At 42.7% G+C, this 25,014-nt stretch overlaps 1 protein-coding gene across 1 annotated transcript; it reads left to right on the plus strand.

Annotated features, from left to right (window-relative positions):
• The first annotated feature begins 8,473 nt into the window (after positions 1 to 8,473).
• GDAP1 (ganglioside induced differentiation associated protein 1) lies at positions 8,474 to 22,644 on the plus strand. Its single transcript, XM_033067403.1, has 6 exons — positions 8,474 to 8,774; positions 9,383 to 9,575; positions 10,793 to 10,966; positions 13,303 to 13,397; positions 13,852 to 13,966; positions 19,203 to 22,644. Exons 1-6 carry the CDS (start codon positions 8,724 to 8,726, stop codon positions 19,583 to 19,585), a joined length of 1,011 nt encoding a protein of 336 aa, XP_032923294.1. The 5' UTR covers positions 8,474 to 8,723; the 3' UTR covers positions 19,586 to 22,644.
• Positions 22,645 to 25,014: the final 2,370 nt, after the last annotated feature.

The raw sequence follows: 25,014 nt of genomic DNA on the forward strand, positions 1-25,014 counted from the left end.
CAATAGGCAAGTACGCTTGCTACCAGTAAATTTTGTTTTATTTCATCCTGTCATGCCGGGAGTGAGTGTTGAAAGATGAACGGGCAAGTGTTGCTCAGCCAGAGGGGAGAAGCACGTCACCCAGCCCCCAGAATAGCATCAGCAGTAAATACGGTCATGCTGTTCCTCCCCGAGATAGACCCAGATCACATTCGTAGCACCCACCGGCTCTGCTGCTTACCAGACGTTCAGGCCTTTGATGAAACATTTACAAATGCAGCTGCAGTTCAGAGGGATCTTCTGCCAGCACTGAAGTAGCTGACATCAAGAAAGCAGGAGGAAATGGGATCACAAGCCATGGAGTTCAAACAAATCACAGTTTAGGGGGAATACTAATTTAATTGCAGTATTAAAACACTGCTCCAAGATATGAACCCTGTACTTGTTAGACTCCTGTTTCATGTTAGCTTATGTTTTCCAGTGACTCAGAACTGCTAAAGCATGAAGCTTTTGTAGAGGAGGAAAGCCAAACAGAAAAATAGCTCTTTATTCAAGTGTCTTGGGTCACACACAATGTCAAAACTGGAATTAAAATATATTGTAAAGTGAAATCGGAGAGAAGCTGAGATTAAAAATTTTCTTCCAGTTTCAGTTATTTCTCACTTTGTGCAATATATTGAAAGGAAGTAAGATAGTCCTGAAAGTCTGTGCAGTGGCCTATCTAGCACATTAGAGAGAAAATTTTAATTATTCAAGGCCAAGAATTAAACTCTGTTAATTTCTTCATCTTCAAAAGATAGATTATTCCCATGAGCCAAAAGAATATTCTTACTTCCTTGTCCCAAATCTCTGTTCATATTGACTCAAGTTAATATAATTTCTGTGCTTTTATAATGTTTGTATTTTGCTCTGAGGACTGTAACATACAGGTCAATTTCTGCCTTTGTGTTCTGCCCCATGAACTTGACAGACACTACAGGAATTAACCAAGGCACCGCATCTTCCTCCACCCCCCCACCAGTTTGCACATCTCTGTAAAATTTGCAAAGCTCGTTTCGGCTTCTGCAGCTTCTCTCCTCTGGCTTTGCCCCCGCACCAGTGCATTAGCTCGGGTGTTAGTGGAGAGGGTTTGTTATTTCAGACACATACCATCGCCTGCTGCCCTCACTTCTCCCCTGAGCTCGCACAGGGCACAGAGACAACTTCATACTTTCATTTGTATCAGTTACACACATGGGATTTAAATTCATCCCTCTCTCTGCATAGTGCTTTTTTCTTCCCCCTCCACCTCCAGATAACTCAATAAATGCTAAATAACAAATATTCTTGCCTTCAGCTGGCACTAAGATCCTACCTCTTTTTCTTAAGAAATCTCATTGGGATTTCTTTAAATGCGATAGGGGAAGTGTGTTTGCAGAGCAGTAGCTCTGGTATTTGCTCTCTATCTGTGAGTGACGTTATGCAGTTGAGAAAAAATCATGCCAGCATGTTTTAGTCAGTGCCAAAAGAACATAGACAGTGATTCAGTGCCCAGATCTATTGCTGCCCAAAACTGTATCTTGTCCTATTTTTACTTTCACAAATGAGGGTCTTGATTATTGAGAGGAGTTAGGTGAATGTTATGTTTGCATGCTATTTAATAGTGAATTTAATCAGCTGTTTTATAGTCTGGTGTTCTTTTATTTCAAGGAATAGGAATTAATTATTTTTCAATATACAGTAAATTGATGTATCATAATTCACCACTACAATTTCCTTGTTATTTCTGCTGTACTATAACTTGAAAAGACAATGCAATAGTGATGGATAAATTCTGTGATTTAGTTTGGGGGAAAAATGTCTTAGCATGAGAAAATATTCTACCCACACTCACAGCTCCCACCCCACCATGAGCACTTGTGAGCTGGGTTGCCCAGACAGCAACCATGATTTTCCTGTGGTGGTGTGGAGCCCGTGGTGGCCCAGGGCAGAACAGCCTCCATCCCTGCCATCCCTGCTGCCGTGGTGATGCAGGGTGCTCTTTGACCTAAGACCTAAGCTTTCAAAACACTTTTTTTAAAACACTTTTTTTAAATTTTTTTTTTACTTCTGTCTAACACAGAAATCTCATTAAATGAGATTTGAAGGAGTCTAATTGAAATATTTTGCCTGTTACTGTTTAAGTTTTAGTCTAGCTTGCACAAACATGATGAGCAAACAGCAAGAACTAAGGCTGAAGAAACAAGAATTTCCTTATTTAAATAAGAACTTTATTTCTATGTTGTCCCACTGATTAACATTGTTAAATGAAATGGATCTTCCTTAGTGGCCCCTATTTTTCTAATTGTCAATAACAAGGTGTGGAATTATATCATTGTGCTTTAAAGCATCTTAAAGCTATTTTTATGAGCATTTTACTGGAAAAATATTAAATATTTAAGCTTATTTATAAATTAACTTACCAAAGTGTTCACATTTCCAACAGAAAGTGTAACAAGATTTTTAGAAATTTTTGAAAATGATTAAATTTTGGGTTCATTTCAGGGATGGAAAGAATCTGAAGAATCTGATTTCTATAATTTTCCGGAAAGATTTTTAAAACTGTTTTCCAGTCAAATAAAATATCACATGAGACTTCAAAGAACATTTTACAAAATTGTATTTAACTCCTTAGATTTTCTTAAAGCTTTCTGTGTTTGGGTGTCATCCAGTTACTGGATATTTATATTTTGCAATATAATTGTAATAGAATTTGAACTGGCCTAAGAGCTGGTACAGGACCCACTGAAGTCAATAAAAATCACCCCTCTAACTTTGGTGGACTTTGTTTCAGCATCTGTCCAATCTATTTTACAATGTCAAAGTTGTGCACTGCACTCTGGTTTTGGCCACAGGCAATAGCTGGAAGGTACTATTTCTTACATTCTTTTTTTGTGTTGCAGTAATATGTGAATTTTAATGGGCAGCCAAAAGCCAGTGTGCCAGACAGTGCTGTGCAAACAAAATGTCATCACCGTTACATTAGAACCAGTATAAAAATCAGCACCTGGATGCTGTACACAGAGGTACAAAGTGTTCACTGTTGTGGGTTACTTGTCTAAGTTAAAGAGAGGGAAGGTGAATCATGTGATGATACAGAATTGTTCCTAAAAGCTTGGTAATGATCCAGGTTTGTGAGCCAGCATATTACACATGTACACAGAGACAACAAACATGGGCAAGTATTAAAAAAGTTTAAATCTTTTGAATTTGGCTGATATGTTAGATTTATAGTAAAGATGCTGTTTACAATAAAAGCTTGAGGAGGGATATACTCGAAAAAGCTTTAATGTATTGACCTAGATTTTAAGGTTTACAGCTAAGAAACTGCACTTTTTTTCACCTTATGGAAATATATTAAATCTCTGTGTGTGCATTAAAAGCCTAATATTTCAGGAAAATTCATTCCAATCATCAAAACTGTTGAGATTTATATATCATTAGAACAAATACTTTTTTACATCAAAATTACTAATAATTATTTTGAAATAGGCTTACTATAAAAGTCTTAGAATTTTATATTAAATTATTTATTAAGCCATATTTCTGAAGTATTTACATATGAAACTCCTGCATGGAACAGAAATACTATAGTATTTAGAGAAAATTTGGCAGAATTTTGTAGTGAAATCCCTGAATAACACCTAGTATGACATGTTAAGTAACTTTGAAAATTACTTAATAAATTCTGGTATAAGTTGATTTTGTTAGATGTAAAATGTTAACTAACTAATTATATTTCCTGAGAACATGAATCAGCTATCTGGAATAGCCATTACTCCATGGTTTTAGATGCAGTTAAATTAGGGCACAGATAGTCTCAGCTGTGACTATCAAGACATAATGCTGCTCTCACTCTTTCTATATAGTTGCATATCTAATTTTTCAGTCATATTAAAGAGGGTTCTGGTGAGTTCTTGTGTCAGTATTAAGTCTCAACTGTGTACCTGAGTTCAATGCTGTGTTGTTTTGACATATCACCAGTAAAGCAGCATCTGCCAGTGGAAATTAGTCAATAACCATTGATGACAGAAGGTCCAGAACAGAGCCTGTCTTACTCTCCCAACGAGTATTAACTCCTGCAACACTGTCAGTTAGGCCAGTTCTGTGCTTGCAATGGAACTAATGCATCTGTTAATTATTCATACACAGAATCCAGCTAATTTTCAGCTATAGTGGCTCTGGTTACATAGAAATTTTTTTTTTTTGCTTCTGTAGTCTAATAAGTTTGGGTTTCAATATGCAAAATGAATTGACCTGATAAGGAAAAAAAGTGTTTTTTAACTTGAATCAATTACTTTAATGAGACATCTGACCTACGTGTTTATTTTTAATAACATGGAGTGAAGGGTGAAGTAAAGAAGAAAGCTGATTACCAGAATACTGATTTCCAGATCTTTGACCCAATTTATATAACTGTTTATCAAAATTATTTTTATTTTCAGCATTTGCTGTAAATGTTATTTTCTTTCGGTGATGTAAAAATAGGTGCATTAAAAAAACTTGTAGAGGAGCATGCATATATACATATATTTTTTTAAACGTGTATAGGATGCTAAAAAAAGGCCCAAGAGAGGCCACGTAGAGAAACAGGGCAAGAACATCAGTGTGGTAGGAAAAATGGTTTATCACACAGTGCTAGGGGTCGGCTTGAAGCCACAAGATGCCAAGATGCCAGTCAGATTTGCGTTTGTGCTTCTTGTGTATTCATGGCACTTAAACACTAAAAATACTTTTAAGGAGACTTTTATTTCGGTTGTGTAAAAGCCCTGTGTAACAAGGAACAATGTATTTCAGGGTGTGGTGAGATTTTTCACAACCTGGCCCTTTTGCTTGCTTTTTTGTGGGTATGAGAAGGTAGAGGGGCAAACATGGATGGATGGATGGATGGATGGATGGATGGATGGATGGATGGATAGGTCGTCCTCAAGAGAAAGGAATCGTTCCTTTTTCTTCATCTCTGGAAGAAGGAAGGTGCTCTGCACCGTATTTTGGAAAAGGGAGGCCTCATGTGGCCAGGCGTGGGAACAGCCCTGCCGGGCTGCAGGGATCCCAGCCACAGGCATTCCCTCCTGCAGCTGAACCAGGGCTAAAAGCATGGACACTGGAGTGTATTTATCAGAGAACCATGAAATGGTCTAGGATGGAGGGGAGCTTTGAGGTCGTCCACTTCCAACCTCGCTGCCATGGGCAGGGGCACCTTCCACTCGACCAGGCTGCTCAGAGCCACTTCCAATCTGGCAATTACAGTAATTTCACAACCATAAGGTGCACCGGATTATAAGGCGCACCTCCGGGAGCCAGCAAATTTTGCAAATTTGTACATTATATAAGGTGCACCGGACTATAAGGCACACTTTTCTTTTGCCACGAAGATCTGTGCTGCATGCAACAAAGTAACTAATTAGTAATGGAATCCCGTGATCGTGGAGTTTACTGGCAGGTGCTGAATTTGCAAACATTTTAGCAGATTGGTGTTGCCTTTAAACGCAGCCCCAAGTGTCCTCCCCGTGAGTGGGGCCCGGCACTCCCGCCCACCCCTGGCTGGCGAAGCGGGGCTCGGGGTGGCCGCGGCTCACGGCTGCCACGGTTCGGGGCGGCCATGGCTCACACCTCAGGGTTGCTGCGGTTCAGGGCGGCTTGGGGCCGCCCGCGGCTCGGGACCATCTGCAGCTCGGCGCGGCGCTGCCTGCTCCCTCTCTCCCTGTGCAGCTGCCGCTGGTTGGGGACTGGCCGCTCCTGCCCCCTCTCGCGGCTCGGCGCTCCCGTGGCACCGCCCCCCCTCGCAGCTGGGCTCACGGCTCGCACTTTTTTTTTGCAGCAAGGAGCTGTGCCACGTGCAACAAAGTAACAAATTACTGGCAAGTGCTCAATTTGCAAACATTTTTCACAGATTGGTGTAGCCTTTAAATGCAGCCCCAGGTGCCCTCCCTGTGCCGTGGGCCCTCACACTCCCACCCACCCCCGGCACTGGCTCGCGCGGCTCGCAGCTCCTGGCTACCACCGCGCGGCCACGGGTCCCGGCTTCCCCTGCCTGGCGGCTGCAGCTGCCGTGGGCCCAGGCACTCCCGCCCGGCGCTGGCTGGCACAGCTTGGCTTCTTGTTCCCCTCGCGCTCGGCGCTGCCTGGCTTCTTGTTCCTCCTGTGCCTGGGCCGGCTTCTTGTTCCCCCCGCGCCCGGCGCCGCCCGGCTTCTTGTTCCTCCCGCGCCCAGCGCCACTCGGCTTCTTCTTCTCTCCATGCCGGGGCCGGGGCCGGCAGCAGCTCCCTCTGTCCCTGCGCGGCGCCTGCTGGCGGCGGCTGCCCACTCCTGCCTCCCCTCGCGACTCAGTGCTCCCGCAGCACCGCCCCCCCATTGCAGCTCCCACTTCCAGGTTGGAAAATTTTACAACTTTGTACATTATATAAGGCGCACCGGACTATAAGGCGCACTTCCAGGTTCGGGGGAAAATTTTAGTCAAAAGGGTGCACCTTATAGTCGTGAAATTACTGTAAACATTTCTTGGGATGGGGAGTCCACAGCTGGGCAACCTGTTCCAGTGCCCCACAACCCTCACAGTAAAACATCTCTTCCTAACATCTAAGCTAAACCTACTCTCTTTCAGTTTGAAGCCATTCCACCTTGTCCTTTCACTACATGCTCTCGTAAAAAGTCCCTCTTAGTGTTTCCTGTAGGCTCCCTTCAGGTGCTGAAGGCCACAGTTTGGTAACCTGCAAGCCTTTTTTCCAGGGTGAACAATCCCAATCCTCCTAGCTTTTCCTCATAGGGGAGGTGCTCCATCCCCCTAATCATCTAGTCCTCTGGACCTGCTCCAATGTCCTTCCTGTATTTCATAGCAATATGGATGACTAGGTTAGGAAGAAGGAACACCTGTGTATGATTGCAGCTGCTCAGTCTGAGGAAGGAAATACTGTTCCCACTGGTCCTTCTTTATTTTGTTATAAGGTAGATACAGTTCATTGCCTTTCTAGGCATCTAAAACAGGTAACAAATTATAACTCAAACACAGAAGTCCATGTGTGATACTAAATTATTTAGATGTACCAAAGGAAGCGGAGTAGTGGTCTTTGTGGTAATTGATGAAATGACAACATTTTGATTTAAAGGCAAAATTAAGGGAAAAAAAGCTAAACAGAAACTTGAAAAAATGCCTAGTTCAGGTAAATTAAAAACAAACAAACCAAAAAACAAACAGTTCCCAGATTTTTCTCTTGAGTTACTGTAAGATCTAGTTGTGAGGACCAGCTGTACAGCAGCCTAGGCAGGCACCTATGAGAATATTTATCATTGGTGGGTCACTCTTTATAGCCCTTGTGCATGAGAGGACATAACAGCACTCTTACCTTACACATGTATCTTAAAGTGAAGAAAATCCAGCCATAATGTCATCAACTGCATTCTTGTTGTCAGTTCTAAGCACATCCCCCAACTTTTTGAAGAATAACAGTTAAATTCCCCCAAATGTGAGATTTACCATCAGTAACGCTGATTGCTATCAGCTGAGATTTGTGAGAAGCCTCTCACCATGCATGTCCTTCTAAAGAGTTTATTTTGGCTTGTGATTGTAGCAGGGCGTGGTCTCTGAGGAAGGCATGGGGCTGCCTTTGAGCCCACTCCCATGACAAGTACAGGGCTGGGAGCTGGCTTTTTGTTTCTTTCCTTTTTATTTATAAGATTTGTCTATTACCTTGTCTCAACAACTGAAATCCATTCCCTTGGTTAAAAAATTCCTTTAAATGTTCTTGTTATTGAGATACAGCTCTCAACATACTAAGTTCATGTCTTTAAGGTACTGATTGTGGGGTTCATCTGTTTAGAAATGGCATGTGGGACTAAGATATCAGGTTTACCTGAAGTAGTTGCCTTTACTGGCAATTGAGCAGTCAGAATGAAGAGAACAATATTCTGGACTCTGTAATCTCACTGTATCTTTTAACTTTGCTAAAATCTGCCTGCTGTTGCTGATAGTGCCTAATGTACTATCAGTAATCGCATCTTCTAAATTATCTCCAGAGTAAGATACAGAGGAGGCATTTCCTGATGATTTAAGCCTTTGTTAGTTATCAAATGCTTTTCAGAAAGGACCTTGCTTCACACAGGGAAAACGAAAAAATGCCCAGCCAAACTGTTAGATTTTCTAATTTTGTGTAGGAAAAAATAAGAAATTTAAGAAAATTAAGAAACTTTCTCTCTTAAGATTGAAAGGACACATACGAAGGCAAAAGAAGTTATTCAAAAGCTTTGTTCCTTCTTGCTATGACTCATTTTGCAATAGATGATCTATACCCACAGTGTCCAATTCAGGATGACTTAATATGACTTAATAGTATGTGTATATATATATATATACTTTTTTTTTTTTTTTTTTTTTTCCCCAAGTCCGTGTTGCTGATGTCCCTGAAATTCGTGCTGGAAGCACTGGTTAAAAAACCAAACCAAACCAAAATAAATATAAAAAGCTAAATCCTGCCATGTGACCTTCCCTACTTGCGCATCCATCTTCCTGCGCTTCCCTAGGGGATGCTGCAGACGGCTTTGCAGGCGGCTTCCCCTTCGGAAGGGCAGTCCTCCGAGCAGTGAGGGTAGGGGGAAGACGGGGGTGTCCCCCGCATTCCCCGGGCATCCCCTAAGGGTAATTTCCAAGAGCGGATCGGCTCCGCGCTGCCTCCCGCCCCGCCCGGCGCCGCGGGCCGAGCCAGGCCGAGCCGGGCCGGGCCGAGCTGGGCATGGCTCCGCTGGTGCTGTACCACTGGACGCAGTCCTTCTCCTCGCAGAAGGTGAGCGCTGGGCGGGGGCGCGGGGCCCCGGATCGCCCCTCCCGCCGTGCCCACCTCCCCTGCGGCACCGGGGCAGCAGGGATGGAGGGATGCGCGATTGGGGGATTGGGGATGGAGGGATGGGGGTGGAGGGATGGGGGGATGAGGGATCAGGGATCAGGGATGGAGGGACCTGTGGTGGAGGGATGCGGGATGGAGTGGAGCGGCCGTGGGTGCGCCGAGGCGGGGCCGGGAGAGCGGCCCGGGCGGGGATGCTGCCCTAGTGTGGAGGCTGCCGGGAGGGGATGCTGCTCTGGTGTGGATGCTGCCCGAATGTGGATGCTGCTTGGGTGGGAATGCTGCCCGGGTGTGGATGCTGCCCTGGTGTGGATGCTGCCCGGGTGTGGATGCTGCCCTGGTATGGATGCTGCCCTGGTGTGCATACTGCCTGGATGTGGATGCTGCCCTGGTGTGGATACTACCTGGGTGTGGATGCTGCCCGGGTGTGGATACTGCCTGGGTGTGGATGCTGCCCTGGTATGGATGCTGCCCTGGTGTGGATACTGTCTGGGTGTGGATGCTGCCCGGGCGGGGATGCTGCCCGGGTGACCCTGGCGGTGCCGTTCCAGGTGCGGCTGGCAATCGCCGAGAAGGCTCTGAAGTGCGAGGAGCACGATGTGAACCTGCCGCTGAGCGAGCACAACGAGCCGTGGTTCATGCGCTTGAGCTCCTCTGGAGAAGTACCCGTCCTGATCCATGGGGAAAACATCATTTGTGAGGCAACGCAGATCATTGATTACCTTGAAGCGACGTTTGTCGATGGTAATCCCACAGGCATTTCATGTGGTTCTTCCCCTCACCCCTTAGCCTGCAGCGATCCTGGAGCAGCTCTGTATCACTGCAGGCTCTTCGTTCAGGACAGGAAATGTTCAGTCTCACAAGTAAACGGGCTCTCCTAGCAGTTAGCAGTTTGGGTTGAAAACATGTTCCTCTAAAGTGAACTGAAAGCTTTCCAGCACCTTCATGAGTAAACCTTTATAAATAAAAGCTACCACTGTCCTCCTTAGCCCTGGAGGGGTGGAGAGGCCAGGAATGGCAGCAGCACTGTGCTGCACTCACCCTGGTGTGATGCTGCCATGAAAAATAACATACTGAACAGAGCTGCATGACTGCCTTTGGCAAGCAAGTCCATATTCCCTGTGAGATAAGAAAAAACATGCTTAAGTTCAGAATAATGTTCTGTAGAACAATGAACGTAGAATGAGCAAATTATTTTTGCAACCAAAATGGAATGAAAAGGTAAAAGAGCAGGAAGATTAGCCTTGGAAATGATCATGTGCAGTTCTTTGTGCCTGTACTGTTAAAAAAAACCCCCAAAAACACCAAGAAAAAAATCTACCTCAATTTTTTAAGGAAATGTAGAGCTGTATTTGGTATAGGTGTGAAAATGGCAGCATTTTGTATTTCAGGTACTTAGTGCTGTGAATTCTGAGGTATGAAGAAAAAAAAACAACTTTATTGTTGAGTGAACATAATTTGTGCTGTCTTTTAGTCAAAAGGGGCCCAGGTAAATTAAGGGTAGGGTAAAACTCATTGATGTGCAGGAATACTTCCAGTCATGCTTTGCATAGGATTCCTGTACTGTAATTTTTACATCACTGCAGGAGCAGCAACGTTTCAGCCATAACAATTTCTTGGAATCTCAGCTGTGCCCAACTGTGAGAGCATTATAGGGTTGTACGTCATGGTCATTCATTCCTAGATGTACATAACTGAACTGAGTGTGGTTTTCTGATTTGAAAGCCTCTTAAATGTGTGTTTATGTGGGTTGCTGCATAGGAACTGGAATTACAAAACATTTTAAAATGAACTGCAAATATACATTTCTCTGAACTGCAATCACACAGTTGAGTTATTCTGGGGTACAAGTGAACCTTTCTTACCTGTGGCTGTGTCACCTGTCCCAGCTGGGCATAACTGAATGAACTTTGGTCTATTGGATGATTCATCTTAACTTTATTTTAAACTTTGTTTTGCAGAGGAAGTACCAAGATTAATGCCAGAAGAGGGGAGCATGTATTATCCAAGGGTGCAACACTACAGAGAGCTTTTAGACTCCTTGCCTATGGATGCCTACACACATGGCTGCATCCTGCACCCCGAGTTAACAGTGGACTCCATGATTCCAGCCTATGCTACCAGCAGAATCCGTAGTATGTAGTGGTGTAGCTCTTTAACTTAGTAGGTTACTTCATTACATTCATCTTCTTTCTTAAATCCACCTTAAACACAAAATACTGAGCACAGTTTATGAATTTTAGTTGCAGTCCTTGATGATTTGTGCATTTTATTGATTGTGTATTCTGTTGTGATTTGGAAATTGGGAAGAGGAAGCGTTATTTTTAAGGTGTCTGTGGAGATAATTTTTGTACTGTGACAACCATTTAATTGATGCCTTTATGTTTCCTTCTATCATTACAAAAGTACTAAGTAGTTCTAAGACAAGCATCAACTCCTGACAGCATGGTTGGATGGTAATTCCCTGTTTGCAATTACAATCTGAGATCTCAGATTTTTTTTGCCAATGTCAGCGGTATATATAGTGTTGATCTTTTTTCTATGATGTTTTAGAATGCTCTGTAGAAAGAACAAAATCAGATACTGCAGAGTCTTTGAAATGTTCTGCAACTATACTATTAGTAAGTTCATGATATCATAAAAGGTGATATTTTGTTAGTTTGAGAAATCGCATTTCCCACAAAATGTCTTATCCTCCTCCTTAAAATTTTTGGTAAGTCAGTTCTCTTACTAACTACATTATTATGTTGTCAGAAGTGAAGGCAGGCAGTAAGTTTTCCATATAGTTGAATGATTGATGTTACTGAAGTAGCATAGAACAATAGGATCATAAAATCATAAAATCATAGAATCATAGAATGACCTAGGTTGGAAGAGGCCTCAAAGATCATCCAGTTTGAATTTCCCTGCTGTAGGCAGGGACCAGGCTGTTCCAAGCCTCATCCAACCTGGCCTTGGACACTTCCAGGGATAGGGAGTCCACAGCTTCTCTGGGCAATCTGTTCCAGTGCCTCACCACCCTCACAGGAAAGAATTTCTTCTTCATATCTAATCTAAATCTATGTTCTTCAGTTTAAAACCACTCCCCCTTATCCAAGAACATGAATTATTCTCTTACATCCGTGCATTGTCTGCTTTGGTGGTTTTGTTTTTGTTCTTTTTTCCCAAATGTGGATGCTGTTTCTTGAACAATTGTGCTTTACTCATAGGCATTATGTACAGTTTTCTGTTTTCACGTGGTAATAATCAGTGCTTTTATTACAGTTCACTTTACAACATTGTCTTCTGCTTTTCTTGCTGTATGTATTCTTCCACTCTAGCTTCTAGTTGGTATAAATTGTTCTCAGTTTGCACATGTTCATACTGGTACAGCTAAAATTATTGCTCATCTAAATTGGGGTGTTTTCTTATCTTTTTATGCTTAAAGCATAGCCTACATTTTTTGATTAGAAGCATTTTTTGGAAAAGCCTGTGGATGTTTCTTAACAATTCCTTTGCATGTTCAAACTTCTCCTGGATATTTTCGTTTTCAGCTTGAAACACTTTTTTTTTCCCAGACTGCTAGATATAATGAAGCATGACCCAGTTGTGTGTTATGTTTATGCATACCAAATCCAAGTAAGTAACTAATTGCATGTGTAAGATTTTAGTTGTATGAGTACATCCTTCAATTTCTTCATACACTATATTGAAGGATGGCTTTCACAGTCATGTTGAAATGAATATATAAAAAACTGAGTTTGTTATTCTCTAGAAAGATTTCTTTCGGTTTAATTATCAGACTTCATTGTAACTAAACTTTATTATCAAGTACAAGTGAGAGGTGATTCATGCTCGATAATTATTTTGTTCTGAAATACTTATTTTTACAAGATTTAGAAATCACTACCTTTTGGTATTCTGGTTTATAAGTATGGCATTTTCAAGCAAAGCCCCATTTTAAGGAAAAGGCTATAGACTTACAGTAGAAATCAGTAAAACTAACTTAAACTTTTCACATAATTCCTCCTTTAAATCATGTAATGAATGTTTTTCTAGGAGGTGCACACAGTTCATAGGAGATGCACAGTTCAGGATCGTAGACTTTGGCATCACATTTTAGCTAAATGAAAACACCTTGGCTCCATATTCAGTGGCATTTAGGCTTTTGCTGTAAAATTATGCATATGCCTTACAGTGACAGAAAATCTCAGTGTGGGCCTACCAGCACTTTCACTTTGCAAACTGATGAGATTAAGGTGTGATGGGTCAATTTAAGAAGCATTTAAGTTTTCCAAAACATGATGATTTAAATACATAACCTGGTGCAGATGCTGTACTGAAGCAGCATTCCCATTTTCTTTTGTATATTTGTACACAGGCAATTGATCAGTTCCTGTGGATTGTGTTATGAGTGTGTTTGGATATATCTAATGTTTGTCTCTTTTTTTCTCTCTCTCTTTTTTTTTTTTTTTCTTTTTTTTTAAATCAGGCCAAATAAGTAACACAGAATCAGAACTGAAGAAACTTGCAGAAGAAAATCCAGACCTTCAAGATGCCTATATAGCAAAACAGAAGCGCCTTAAGGTAGGAAACCCCTTTTTATGGGCCCCTTTATTATGAGCTTGTTAGTGTTAGATTTTTTGGTCACAATATTAACACCTGTCATTACCAGTAATGTCATGCAGTGGTTTAACCCTTCAAGGCATGGAACAGTCTGTCCTCAGATCAACTACTCAATTGAAGTGAGTGTGCTGAAGTACTGGACTAGTCCCACTGACTTCAAAGATAAGTGTACATCAGTGGTGGTGTGGGGCTGTTGAGCACCCTGCAGGGGTAGGCAAACCTTGCTATCTGACATCTCTAAAGTTTTCTTCTGCTTTCTGAATTGTCACCAGTATCCACGTAGTATCAAACTGACTATGTGGAGAAAATAATCACATTTTATGAATAAACACTGCAGTATCCTAAGCACAAGCTTCTCTGATAAAAGTATAAACTCTGTATGATGGTTAAAACACTAACCTGTATGTCTATTTAGTCTAAACTGCTGGATCATGACAATATCAAATACCTAAAGAAAATACTAGATGAACTGGAAAAAGTTTTGGATCAGGTTGAGACTGAATTGCAGCGGCGAAATGAGGAAACACCAGGTAAGGAAGTTTTCTTGCTAATTCTGTTAGTATTTCTGTTCGAGGATACTGGGTAAACTTGTTGACAGCACCATTATAAAACAATTTTTAATGTGTCAGGTTTGATACTTTTAGTATATATTGATCTATACAACACAGAAGGAATCAATACTGTTTTAAATACTAGCTTACAGTAAATTCACGAATACAAGCCGCACTGACTATAAGCCGCATCTCTGGGTGTTGGCAAATATTTTGGTTTTTGTCCATAGATAAGCCGCACACGAATATAAGCCGCTCTGTCGTTCGCAGCGAGGACCCGCGTGCAATTATTAACAGAACGGCGGGAGGGCGGGGTTTACTGGCTGAGCTAAGGCTGTGCAGGCTCAGCCCGCTAGGGGCCGCTGACGGGGCCAGGTGGTCCAGCACGGTGCTGCAGCTCGGGGCCGGCCGCCGCTGCCCCTGGGCTCGGTCACCCCGGGTCGGCGCTGTCCCGCGGTGGCAGGCAGGGACGGAGCTTCCCCTGCTCCTACGGCAGCGGCGGCGGGCGGGGACGGAGCTTTCCCGCGCCCGTGGCGCCGGCGGCGGGCAGGGACGGAGTTTCCCCGCTCCTGCCGCGGCGGCGGCGGGCGGGGACAAAGCACCCCGTCGGCTCCCCGAGCCGCGGCAATGGCTGCGCGGGGCTCCCGTCGGCTCCCCGGGCCACAGCAATGGCGGCGCGCGCTTCCCCCCCCCTCCCTGGGCCGCAGCAATGGCGGCGCCGGCTTCCCCCCCCCTCCCCGGGCCGCCGCAATGGCGGCGCCGGCTTCCCCCCCCCCCTCCCCGGGCCGCAGCAATGGCGGCGCCGGCGTCCCCCCCCTCCCCGGGCCGCGGTAGGGGCGGCCCGGGTCCCCCCTCTCCTCCCCGGGCCGCGGTAGGGGCGGCCCGGGTCCCCCCTCTCCTCCCCGGGCCGCGGTAGGGGCGGCCCGGGTCCCCCCACCCCCTCCCCCGGCCGCGGTAGGGCCGGCCCGGGTCCCCCCTCTCCTCCCCGAGCTGCAGCAATGGCGGCGCCGGGCCCCCCCCGCCGTCTCTCCCCTGGGCTGTGGCAGAGGAGGAAAGAGAACTCTCCCGCCTCTCTCCCCGCCCCCCGTTCTGCCTACAGGGAGCCAGGCTCCACCCGCGGTGCAACAAAGTACCGATTTGTAACAATCGCAAAATGCCGACTTTGCAGCTGCTCGGCTCAGCACTCTGGCAGGCACTTCTGAGGTTGTATTAGCCGCTCCTGATTATTAGCCGCATTTCCGGTTTAGGAGCAAAATCTTAGTCAAATTGGTGCGGCTTGTATTCGTGAAATTACTGTACTTTACTGTTCCAGTCAGTGAGTTCTCACTGTCTCATGAGAGTGCTTGATCACATTTTCAGTAAAATGAGCTGCAAAATAATTAGATGCACAATTTTTTTAGTATTTTTTTTCAACAAAAAAAAAACTACAGAATGTTGATTTTATAGGTATAGGCTTCAGTTCACTATCATGGTCACAACCTTATTGTCCAGCACAGGTTTATTATAATCTTGTGCAGATACTCTACTGATATTTGTGATATATGCAGAATAAGCAATCTGAATAATTGCTGTAATCATTAGACAACCCTCTTCCATCACTCTCTTGGAAAGCAGTCCTGTTTACCTACCTTCCTCCCAAAATGAAAATAAAATTTTCACAGAATCACAGAATCATCAATGTTGAAAGAGACTTTCAAGATTATCTTGTCTGACTGTCAACCCAGCACCATCATAACCATGCCTAAACCATGTCCTGCTGTCTGCTGCCCTGGGCAACTTATTCCAATGCCTGACCACGCTTTCAGTGAAAAAACATTTCTAATATCTAATCTAAACCTCGTCTGGTGCAACTCAAGGCCATTTCCTCTCATCCTGTTAGAAAGGACTGGCCCCAATACTGATCCCCACTGGGGAACCCCACTAGTGACCAGCCACCAGCTGGATGTAAGTCTGCCCACCACCACTCCCTGGGCCTGGACATCCAGCCAGTTTTTCACTCAATGAAGAATGTGTACCCACCCAAGCCCATTCACCCAGGAGAATGCTCTGGGAGACAGGTCAGAAGTTCTACAGATGTCTAGATAATATCCACAGCCTTTCCCTCATCCAGCAAGCGGGTCACTGGTCATGGAAGGAGGTCAGGTTGACCAAGCAAAACCTGCCTTTGTAAACTCATGCTGGCTGGCCTGTTCCCCTGGTTGTCCTGCACATGCCATGTAGTGACTCTCAGGACAATCTGCTCCATGACATTTCCTGGTACCAAGGCCAGGATGACAGGTCTGTAGTTTCCTGGATCCTCCTTCTTGTAGATGGGTATTACATTTGCTGATTTCCAGAGACTTCTGTGGTTAACCACAATTGCTGGTTAATGTTTGAAATAATTGGCAAGATTTTGGCTGCTCCCTTCTTACTCTCGGGCACATCCCATCTTGACCCATAGACTTGTGGGTGTCTAACTGGCATGACAGGTCACTAACCATTTTCTCCTGGGTTTTAGGGGCTTCACTCAGCTCCCCAATCACCAACTTCCAGCTCTAGGAGCTGGATATCCTGAGGACTACGAGTGTTAAAGACTGAGGCAAAGAAGGCATTAAGTACTTCAGCCTTTTCCTCATCTCCCACTATGTTTCCCCTTCATCCAGCAAAGGATCAAGACTCCTTAGGCCTCCTTTTTGCTGCCAATGTATTTACTGACACGGTTTTGGTTGTCTTTAACTGCAGTGCCCAAATTAAGTTCCAGTTTGGCTTTCTTTCTAATTTTCTCCTGCATAACCTCATGGCATCCTTGTAGTTACCCCCGTCTTCCAGAGGTGAGACACAGTCCTTTTTACCCTGAATTCCAACCTAAGTTCCCTGTTTAACGAGGCTGTTCTTTTTCCCTGACAGCATACAGGGACAACCTATTTCTGTACCTTTAAGAATTCCTCCCCAGATCTTGCCCATCCTTACTCTACTACTTTGCCTTTCAGAACTGACTCCCAGGGAACTCTGTCAATCAATCTCCTAAGCAGTCCAAAGTCTGCCTGGCAGAGGTGCAAGGTGGCAGTTCTGCAGTGCCTCTCCTTACTTCACCCAGAACTCAAAACTCCATCATTTCATGGTTGCTGTGCCAAGATGGCCACTGACCACTACATCACCCATGAGTTCTTCTCCAGTTGAGAGTTAAGTTTTCTCTCACACACTCCAGGAATCTCCTAGACTGCCTCCTCTCCACTGAATTGTATTTTCAGCAGGCATGTGGCAGGATGAAGTCTCTCACAAGTACAAGGGCAGGAAATTTAAATACTTCTGCCAGCCTCCCATAGAATGCATCATCTGCCTCTTTGTGGTGGCTAGCAGGTCTGTAACACACTCCTACAAGGACATCTGCAATGCTGACCTTCCCCCTGATCTATACCCACAGGCACTTAACCATGTCAGCATCCTAAATTCTGTTTAAATGGGATTAGCCTTCTGCTTATTCACAGCGTGGTTCAACTTCCAGTGGTGCTAATAGGAGTCCTTCCCCTGACTTCACTGGGAACTGCATGAAGGATCAGTCAATATCAACTGCATCTGCTCAAATCAATAACTTTTTGCATTTAGCTCTGTAAATAGCTGTTGTAATAATTACTGGTTACTATCACAACTGTAGGTTTGAACCAACAGTTGAAAATCTAGATTACATTTTCTACTGACTCAACAGCTAAAGAGCCACAGAAAATATTTTAACTCATAAAGGATGGAAGGATTTTTTTTCAGAAAACTCTATCTGCCACCATTTTCAGCAACCCCTTTCTTTTCTCTGCTAAGTAGCCTTTCCAAAAAGTCAACTGATACAGTATTGATGACCTTATGAAAACTGCTGGGATCACAGTATTTTGTAAAACAAGGGGATATTGCCTCTTGGAATTTTGTCTGAGGTATTCCCAACTTGGAGGTTTGTGATCTGTACTTCTCCAGGTCCTGGTCAAACTCAGAGCTCCTGCTTCTCTTGCAACTGCTTGAATTCCTCAACTACTACTGCTGCCACTGCAGGCATCTTTCTTTCACACAGGATAGATTCTTTGGTCTTTTCCTTCATCTTATTTAATGCACTGGATGAATTCCCAGGTATCCTTTCAGTGTATCCTATCCTTAGGATACACTCCTTTTCTACAGAGGCCTTTCTTCCAGACCTGCTTAACCAGTCAAAATGGACTGCTACCAGCTTTGTGCCAAGCTGTTGCTTTTCTTTGGTGGAAAATGTGTTGGAAAGGAGATCGCAAAATTTCTCTGTTACCAGAGAGGTGCTACTGACTGTTCGTGCCAGCATATTTGCATGCCTGCTGCATGGAACCGATTGCAAAAGTTACAAATGAGATGGGAACAGCATAGTCCTCCCTATTTGAGATCTAGGCTAGAACAGAGTACTTATTCTGGCAGCTACGATAGCTGTGCTGGCTGTCAGGTTTCATATCCTAGGTTTCAAAAGCTCTTGGTATAGTCAGTACATGTCAGCTCTTTCAGGTGGTGGTGGTTCAGATCTCTGACAGTGAAGTGTGAAGCTGCCTGGCAGTGCCTGCTCTGAGCCATGCCAGGAAGATTCACCTCTCCTTTAGAGAGGCTACCTGGGGTCTCCATCTGTGCTCCTGGCTAGTGGTGAGCAGTGTGAATATTGGTCACTTCTCAAACACCTCAGTGTAAAACCCCCATGATTTGGGGTCTAAGAGAAACAAAAGAGGGACAGGTAAACAAATTCTCTCATCTCACTGGGCTGATGTGTTTGTGCAACTCAGTCATCTGATTAATTTCTTTTTGACTTGAAAGCTTCCAACTAAGCTGGAGTTTGCTCTTGAGTGAATGCCATAGAGCTGAGTGACACAGGAAAGATGATAAATTCTTCAGACAAATGGTAGCTTTTCAGTAAAAACTAAACTGCCTTTCTTCTTTCCAATTCTGTTTAATTTAATCCAGATTTGAGAAATGTAGTTGAGGAAAATGAGTGTTTACTGTGGGTTTTAATTTATGAACCTGGAATGTAGATCTTTTTTTCCTTAACAAATGTAGGCCAGGTTGCTGAGCCTAAGACTTTACAGTATTGTGCAGAGTGGACAGGGATTAGTAAAATTTTCACTGATTTAAGTCATGTTTTAGCTAAAGTGTTGTTGGTCTTTATTAGACAGTACTTTGGAGAAGCACTAAATGTGTTTCTATTCTATTAGTTTCTAATGCTTTATGTTTTATCTCTGCTTAGAAGATGGAAATCAGCCTTGGCTCTGTGGTGATTTCTTCAGCCTGGCAGACGTGTCACTTGCTGTCACATTACATCGCCTGAAGTTTCTGGGATTAGCAAGAAGAAATTGGGGAAATGGAAAGAGGCCCAACTTGGAAGCTTATTACGAGCGTGTCGTGAAGAGAAAAGCATTTCACAAAGTTTTGGGACACGTCAACAATATATTAATCTCGGCTGTCCTGCCAACAGCGTTCCGTGTGGCCAAGAAAAGGGCTCCCAGGGTCCTTGGAACCACCCTGCTGGTCAGCATGCTGGCAGGGCTGGGTTATCTTGCTTTCCTATGTCTTCGGAAGAGATTTCCCAACGTGCTGCTATCGATTAGAACCAGGCAAAATTATTTTTAGACCTTGTCTGTCCCTGGTGGTGAGTGGAGGGCATCTCTACGCCTCAGGAAAATATCTTCAATAAAATATAAATGTAGACGAAGGATTATGTCTGTGAATTAGAACATTGTCACAGAGTAATCGTCTCCTGTTGCTGTATAATTGGGTTGGCAATGCTGAGATATTTTTCAAAAATATCTGTTGGGGGGATGACAAAGGAAAGAAGAGACTTTCTTTTCAGCCAAGGGCCTTTAACTGTGACAGTGCTTTATTAAAGTGGTTTATTGTCTCCTTTACCCGGTAGCTGACCTAATTAAAATGCTTTATTTAATAGATATGCAGCAACGTGACAGCTTTTCACTGTAGATGAAATGCATTATTGTGCAGAAACTAGCATTGTTAAAATGCTGAAAATAGCTCTTACTTTAAATGCTCAGAGTAAGATTTAATTGGAACATTGTGCCTGTTGTGCACAGGAAAAAGTTTCTCTATACTGATTATTCTCTTGATTTGCAGTTGGACCTTTAGGAATGTGTTAAAAAGTAATCTTGTGAAGCCACTTTTGTCAGTGTATGTTCATGCAGCAGTGCAGGACAAGACCTGAAACAACTAAGAACATCAGTGATTTGTGTACCACACAAGTGAAATTCTCCAGAGTCATCACTGGAAAACAGATACTAGAATTTTACTGAAATCCAAATGGGAGAAAAACACTTGATACTTGCCATTCAAAAACCTTTTGGGCTCAGCTGCAAACTCTGGCAGAATCAAATAAAACTATTTTGGTGCACATTTGCTGCTTTCACTGGAGTGGCTTAATACAGTTGCCTCCATATGAGTGTCCTGGGTACCCTTTTGAGTTTCACTCTGAGCACTGCCTATTTTTTGCACACTTCTTGGCAACATTAGCAATTGCACGTATCTCTATCATATGCTTGCTCACAACGTGCCACACCCAACTAGAAAACACATGGAGAGCAATGCCTTTTTGTATGAGTAATTAAAAATAGTTCACTATCAGTCTGGTCAGGTAGCCTGGATTGAAGGTAAGGCTGTAATTTAGCAATCTGTTTACTTATGGATAGGAGTCTTGTTGATGGTAAGTGAAAAACACAGTAAGTTTGGAAATGGTTTGTACTGCTGATTTTTTGCAAAACTGCACTCTCATAGCATGGAGAAAAGGTGTAGAAAAGCATTTGAATTACTTCCTACTACTCAACAGATGCTGTGAATTTTATTAGTTTTGAACTGAGCTCCCATTTCAAGAAGAAATGTACATTTACCTGAAAGTAGACCTTGAATCATTTTGCAGCAAAAAAAGCATTTGGGAACGGCTGAAAATTCTCATGACAGTTTAGTAAGACTTTTGTATGGTTGATGAATGTTTGGAAGCCTCAGAGTTTTGTTTACAAGTTGTACATAGCTGCAACAAACAAAGCATAGCTTTAAGTGTTTGCCTATCAACAATCAGTGCTAACAGGCCTAAGTGCATTTTAGGTCAAGTGCTGGTGGCTGTGGTCTCTCTGCACAATTGTATGGAGGTATCAAGAAGATCATCTCAAGTTTTCTAGAGAGAACTGAGGCAGTTTTTGTCTGGGCAGCTTATTATTTAATCTTGTGCTAGTTGTCCAGCAAAAGTAGACCTAAATCTCATTACTCCTTTTCAGTAATAAGAAACATCTTACCTAGGAAACAATGTGCTTTTTTATTTGTCAAAAAGACAGTTTTATATAATGCTATTTCATGATCCAGTGGTTCTCAAGAACTTGTTGAATTAAATGTGCTCTATTTAGAGAAGCTTTATTATCTCTAGAATGGGTTTAATCCAACAGTACTTTTAATGTACTGGCAGCTTTAACTGAGTTTGTGTATTGCAGTTCATCTGCATTTACTTGTAGCTATCAAATTCCACTAAGTTAATAAACACAGAGTAAGACCTGTAACTTAATGCTTCCCTGGCATGTAGTTCTGTCAGACCACCTGTAAAATGTAATTTGATCAAGTCACAGTAAAATTAAATAAATATGACTTAGCCTTCTTTAAAGTGAAGTGACCACCAGATGTCAGTGGTCCTCCAGGACTCTGCTCTGGTGTGCCTCTGAAGCAGGAAAACATTACTTTTCACAGAGAAAAAGTTTGTGATCTCAAGATAAGAGGGTTGTGAGCACCCTGATCACACCAGCTGTCTCTCCAGAGCTCTGGTACTAACTGCATGGTTCTACCACAGGTTTGTTCTCTGACACCTGCCACTTATGCTTGTGTAGTTTCTATACTGGGTAAATGAGAGGCCAAAGTTGAAATGATGTTTCACATGAGAATGAATGTTACTGAGCAGCGATTAAACCTGCCATCTTCAAGAATGAGTGTAGATAAAACTTTTACTGTGGAAAAGTTTGTATCCCTGATTTGGTCCATGTCTGTTAGTTTAACTCTTTGATTTGGTATCCTACTTATTTTCACTGCCCTGGAGTACTCTGTACATTGATTTCTGTACAGGTGGCAGCAAAAGGCTTATCCATGATTAAATTCCTCAAAATAGGATGAGATTTAGAAGCACATATGCTGCATTTGGCTCTTTGTGTAGGATAGCTGTTGTGCTTGTAAAGTTTCTTTTCAACTTGGCTTATTTTCTTTCTGATAACTCTGTACACTATTTCAATTGGGTACAGAAGCAATCTTCTAGTTTTCATTTACTATTTGCTCTCATATCATGCATCAGATATATTTCATTTGTTTATGTGGGACTCGCACAATAAACATCAATTCTAAGACCAATTTCTAGTCTGGTTTATATTCTCTGTGTCAGTAAAACAAAGCACATTTGAGGATTACACAGTGTTGCTTGATGCTATTCAAGGAGAGAAGCCCTTGAACACCTTTTAAACCAGTTTAAAGGTTGCCTTGTATATGGAGACAGCAGTAACAATGATGTTTTCTTAGGTTATCTGTCCGAGCTGTATGTGTATGAGGTCCAACAGAAGCCATTTGAGAAAGTAAAAAAAAGTAAAAAATAAGGAGGGCAAACAGGTTTTGTACTTTCAATTAATCCATTAAAAAAATAAAAATCCAACCCCACTTCACTTCTGAGTGTGTTCCTGATTCACTGTTGAGCTGCAGCAGCTGGGGCTCCTTTCTGTAAGGTGCATGACAAGCACATAATCTGTGTCCACACTGACACTATCCTTAGTGAGACTAAATGGTGTGCCCCATTAAATAAATGTCTGCTAGTCTTGCCATAAACTAAGCCCCCTTTTTTTTTCTTCTAGTACTGTACGAGTCTGTATTGGCCCTCCTTCCTTGTTAAGCACAGGAATAAATAACAGTATGTGAGGCTTGTGCATTGTCTCTCAGTATCTTGAAAGTCAGGGAAGCTGCTAGGATCAGGTAGACAGCTGGTAGGGTTTGAGTTTCAGGAGATTATGACACCTGTAGACTGTGCACTAACTTTGAAGTAGCCTTGATGCTTTAACATTAACCAGAAGTGTGCACAGAGCTCTTGCAGTGGAAAGCTTATGTCTAAACAGACAAGAGGCAAGAGTGAATACAAAGGTAAGTACAGCAAGCGTAAATTCCTTGTCCAGATTCACAGAGCCATACATCCACTTTTGCATGTCACATTTTTAAAGGCATTTTTCACTTAAGTCTGAATTTTATAGGAGCAAGGAGCTACTAAGATTTAGAGAGCAGATTGGCATGACCTAATGCATGAGGATTAGAGCGGGTAGCAGATGGAAAGTAGGTGAAAAGTAGTGGGTCTGGCTAGCTGGAGCACACTGTGCTCTGCAATATGGTGTATGACAGATTATTGTTTGCTGAGGCCTCCTTATTATCTGCTTGCTCAGCCAATGTTAGACAAAGAGGTGTAAGGTTGTGCTTAGGCAATTAATAAGATGTACTGAGGAAGTCAAAAGCATGTAGAAAGATCCCAAAGAAAATATGCTGGCTTTTGTTCCCTCTTTTCTTTATGAAGAAATTTTTAGTTTTGGTGCAGTACCAAGTCATAAAGTCAGGCACTCAAAACTCAGGAAATTCCAGAAGCCAGAATTCTTACAATAACTGTTAACTCACTCATACAATACTTCAATAACCTTTTTATTTCTGTTTTTCTTTCTAAGTTACAATCATGGTGCTCAATTTAATGTGAAGTTAAAAATGTTGCACCATAAAATAGGCTGTGGATAAGCATACTGTTGTGGGAAGAATCTGTTGGAATTTGCAGAGCTGAAGGCCTAACTTTCTGTGCTTTACATTAGTATTTACTAGTTTTAAATACTCATAAATAATTATATGAAAGTGTATTTTGTAAACTAACACATAATAGCATAAATCAGTATTAACCTACTCTATATATATACTAATATATAGATATTCTATATAAATATACACTATAGTATCCCTATTTATCCCTTTCATATTTCATTTTCTAAAAAGAGAATTATTTTTGTCAGTTGGCTAATTAACAATTATGTATTTTACTGTATTACTTGCCTATATAAAATAAATTTACATTAATAAAGGTAAAATTATGAAAAATTAATGAACTTGTAGAATCATACAAAGTTTTTGATTGGAAGGGACATTTAGTCCCAACTCCCCTGTGATGGGGAGAGGTGTTCCCCTTTCCTTATTTACTCTGATAGCATTATAACAGTATTTGAAAACATTGATTACATCATGACTTGAGAATATACGCGAACATATTTGGTGCTTCACGTTAGCTGACCATCCAGATCAGAATCTGAATGCTACTGCATTTGGACTGAATGGAAAGCTTTAGCTGTTGAGAAACAATTGCCATCCTGAAAATTGCTCATTTAAGGCTTGTTTCAGAAAGGTTAGCTAAGTTCAAGTGTTTAAGCAGATGATGCCTGTGTTTCTGTAAGCAGCAGAAAACAGAGTGTTCATAGGGCCAGACCAGATGTGAGGGGACCACTGGTTCTGTCACCTGCTGGCTGAGGCATTCACCTTACAGAAAGTGGAGTCCTTCTCCCCCACTTTGTATTGAAATAAGTAAAACTCTGTGGTGGAGACCAACTCTCCTCCCTCATAGATACAGGCTCTATGCAGTAGGGTCAGGCTCCCTCTTTCTCAGCACAAAGCACATCTGTCTTTACAGAAACCAGAGGTCATTCCTTTGACAGTTTGGACATGTGGAGGCTGAGACTGTCAGGCACTCAGCAACTTGATGGAGAGCAGGGCCTGGCACACACCTTCTGCCAGCTGTGGTTAAAATCCAGCAGCAGCTGGCAAATGCCAAGCTCTTGGTAAGGATTTCTTTAGGTACATAATGCAGGTTTGGGGAAAGGAATTCCAGACTCTGGAGCCTAAATTAAACCAAGGAAAAACTGTCCAGAAAAGTTCCATCACTGTAACTTGTGGTCCAGCTCTCTGTGGCTTTTCTGCAGGTGGAGAGAGGCTTTTGGATTGCTTCTTCTGAGGACATATTGTAA

The sequence above is a fragment of the Catharus ustulatus genome, chromosome 1 (genome assembly GCF_009819885.2).
Source record: "Catharus ustulatus isolate bCatUst1 chromosome 1, bCatUst1.pri.v2, whole genome shotgun sequence".
Taxonomy (NCBI): domain Eukaryota; kingdom Metazoa; phylum Chordata; class Aves; order Passeriformes; family Turdidae; genus Catharus; species Catharus ustulatus.

Bases quoted from the DNA above. Each gene is read 5' to 3' on its own strand.
- GDAP1 (XM_033067403.1), top strand. From the start codon at position 8,724: ATGGCTCCGCTGGTGCTGTACCACTGGACGCAGTCCTTCTCCTCGCAG. The intron at 13,398-13,851 runs GTAGGAAACCCC...ATGTCTATTTAG, and splicing joins CAAAACAGAAGCGCCTTAAG to TCTAAACTGCTGGATCATGA. The intron at 13,967-19,202 runs GTAAGGAAGTTT...ATCTCTGCTTAG, and splicing joins GCGAAATGAGGAAACACCAG to AAGATGGAAATCAGCCTTGG.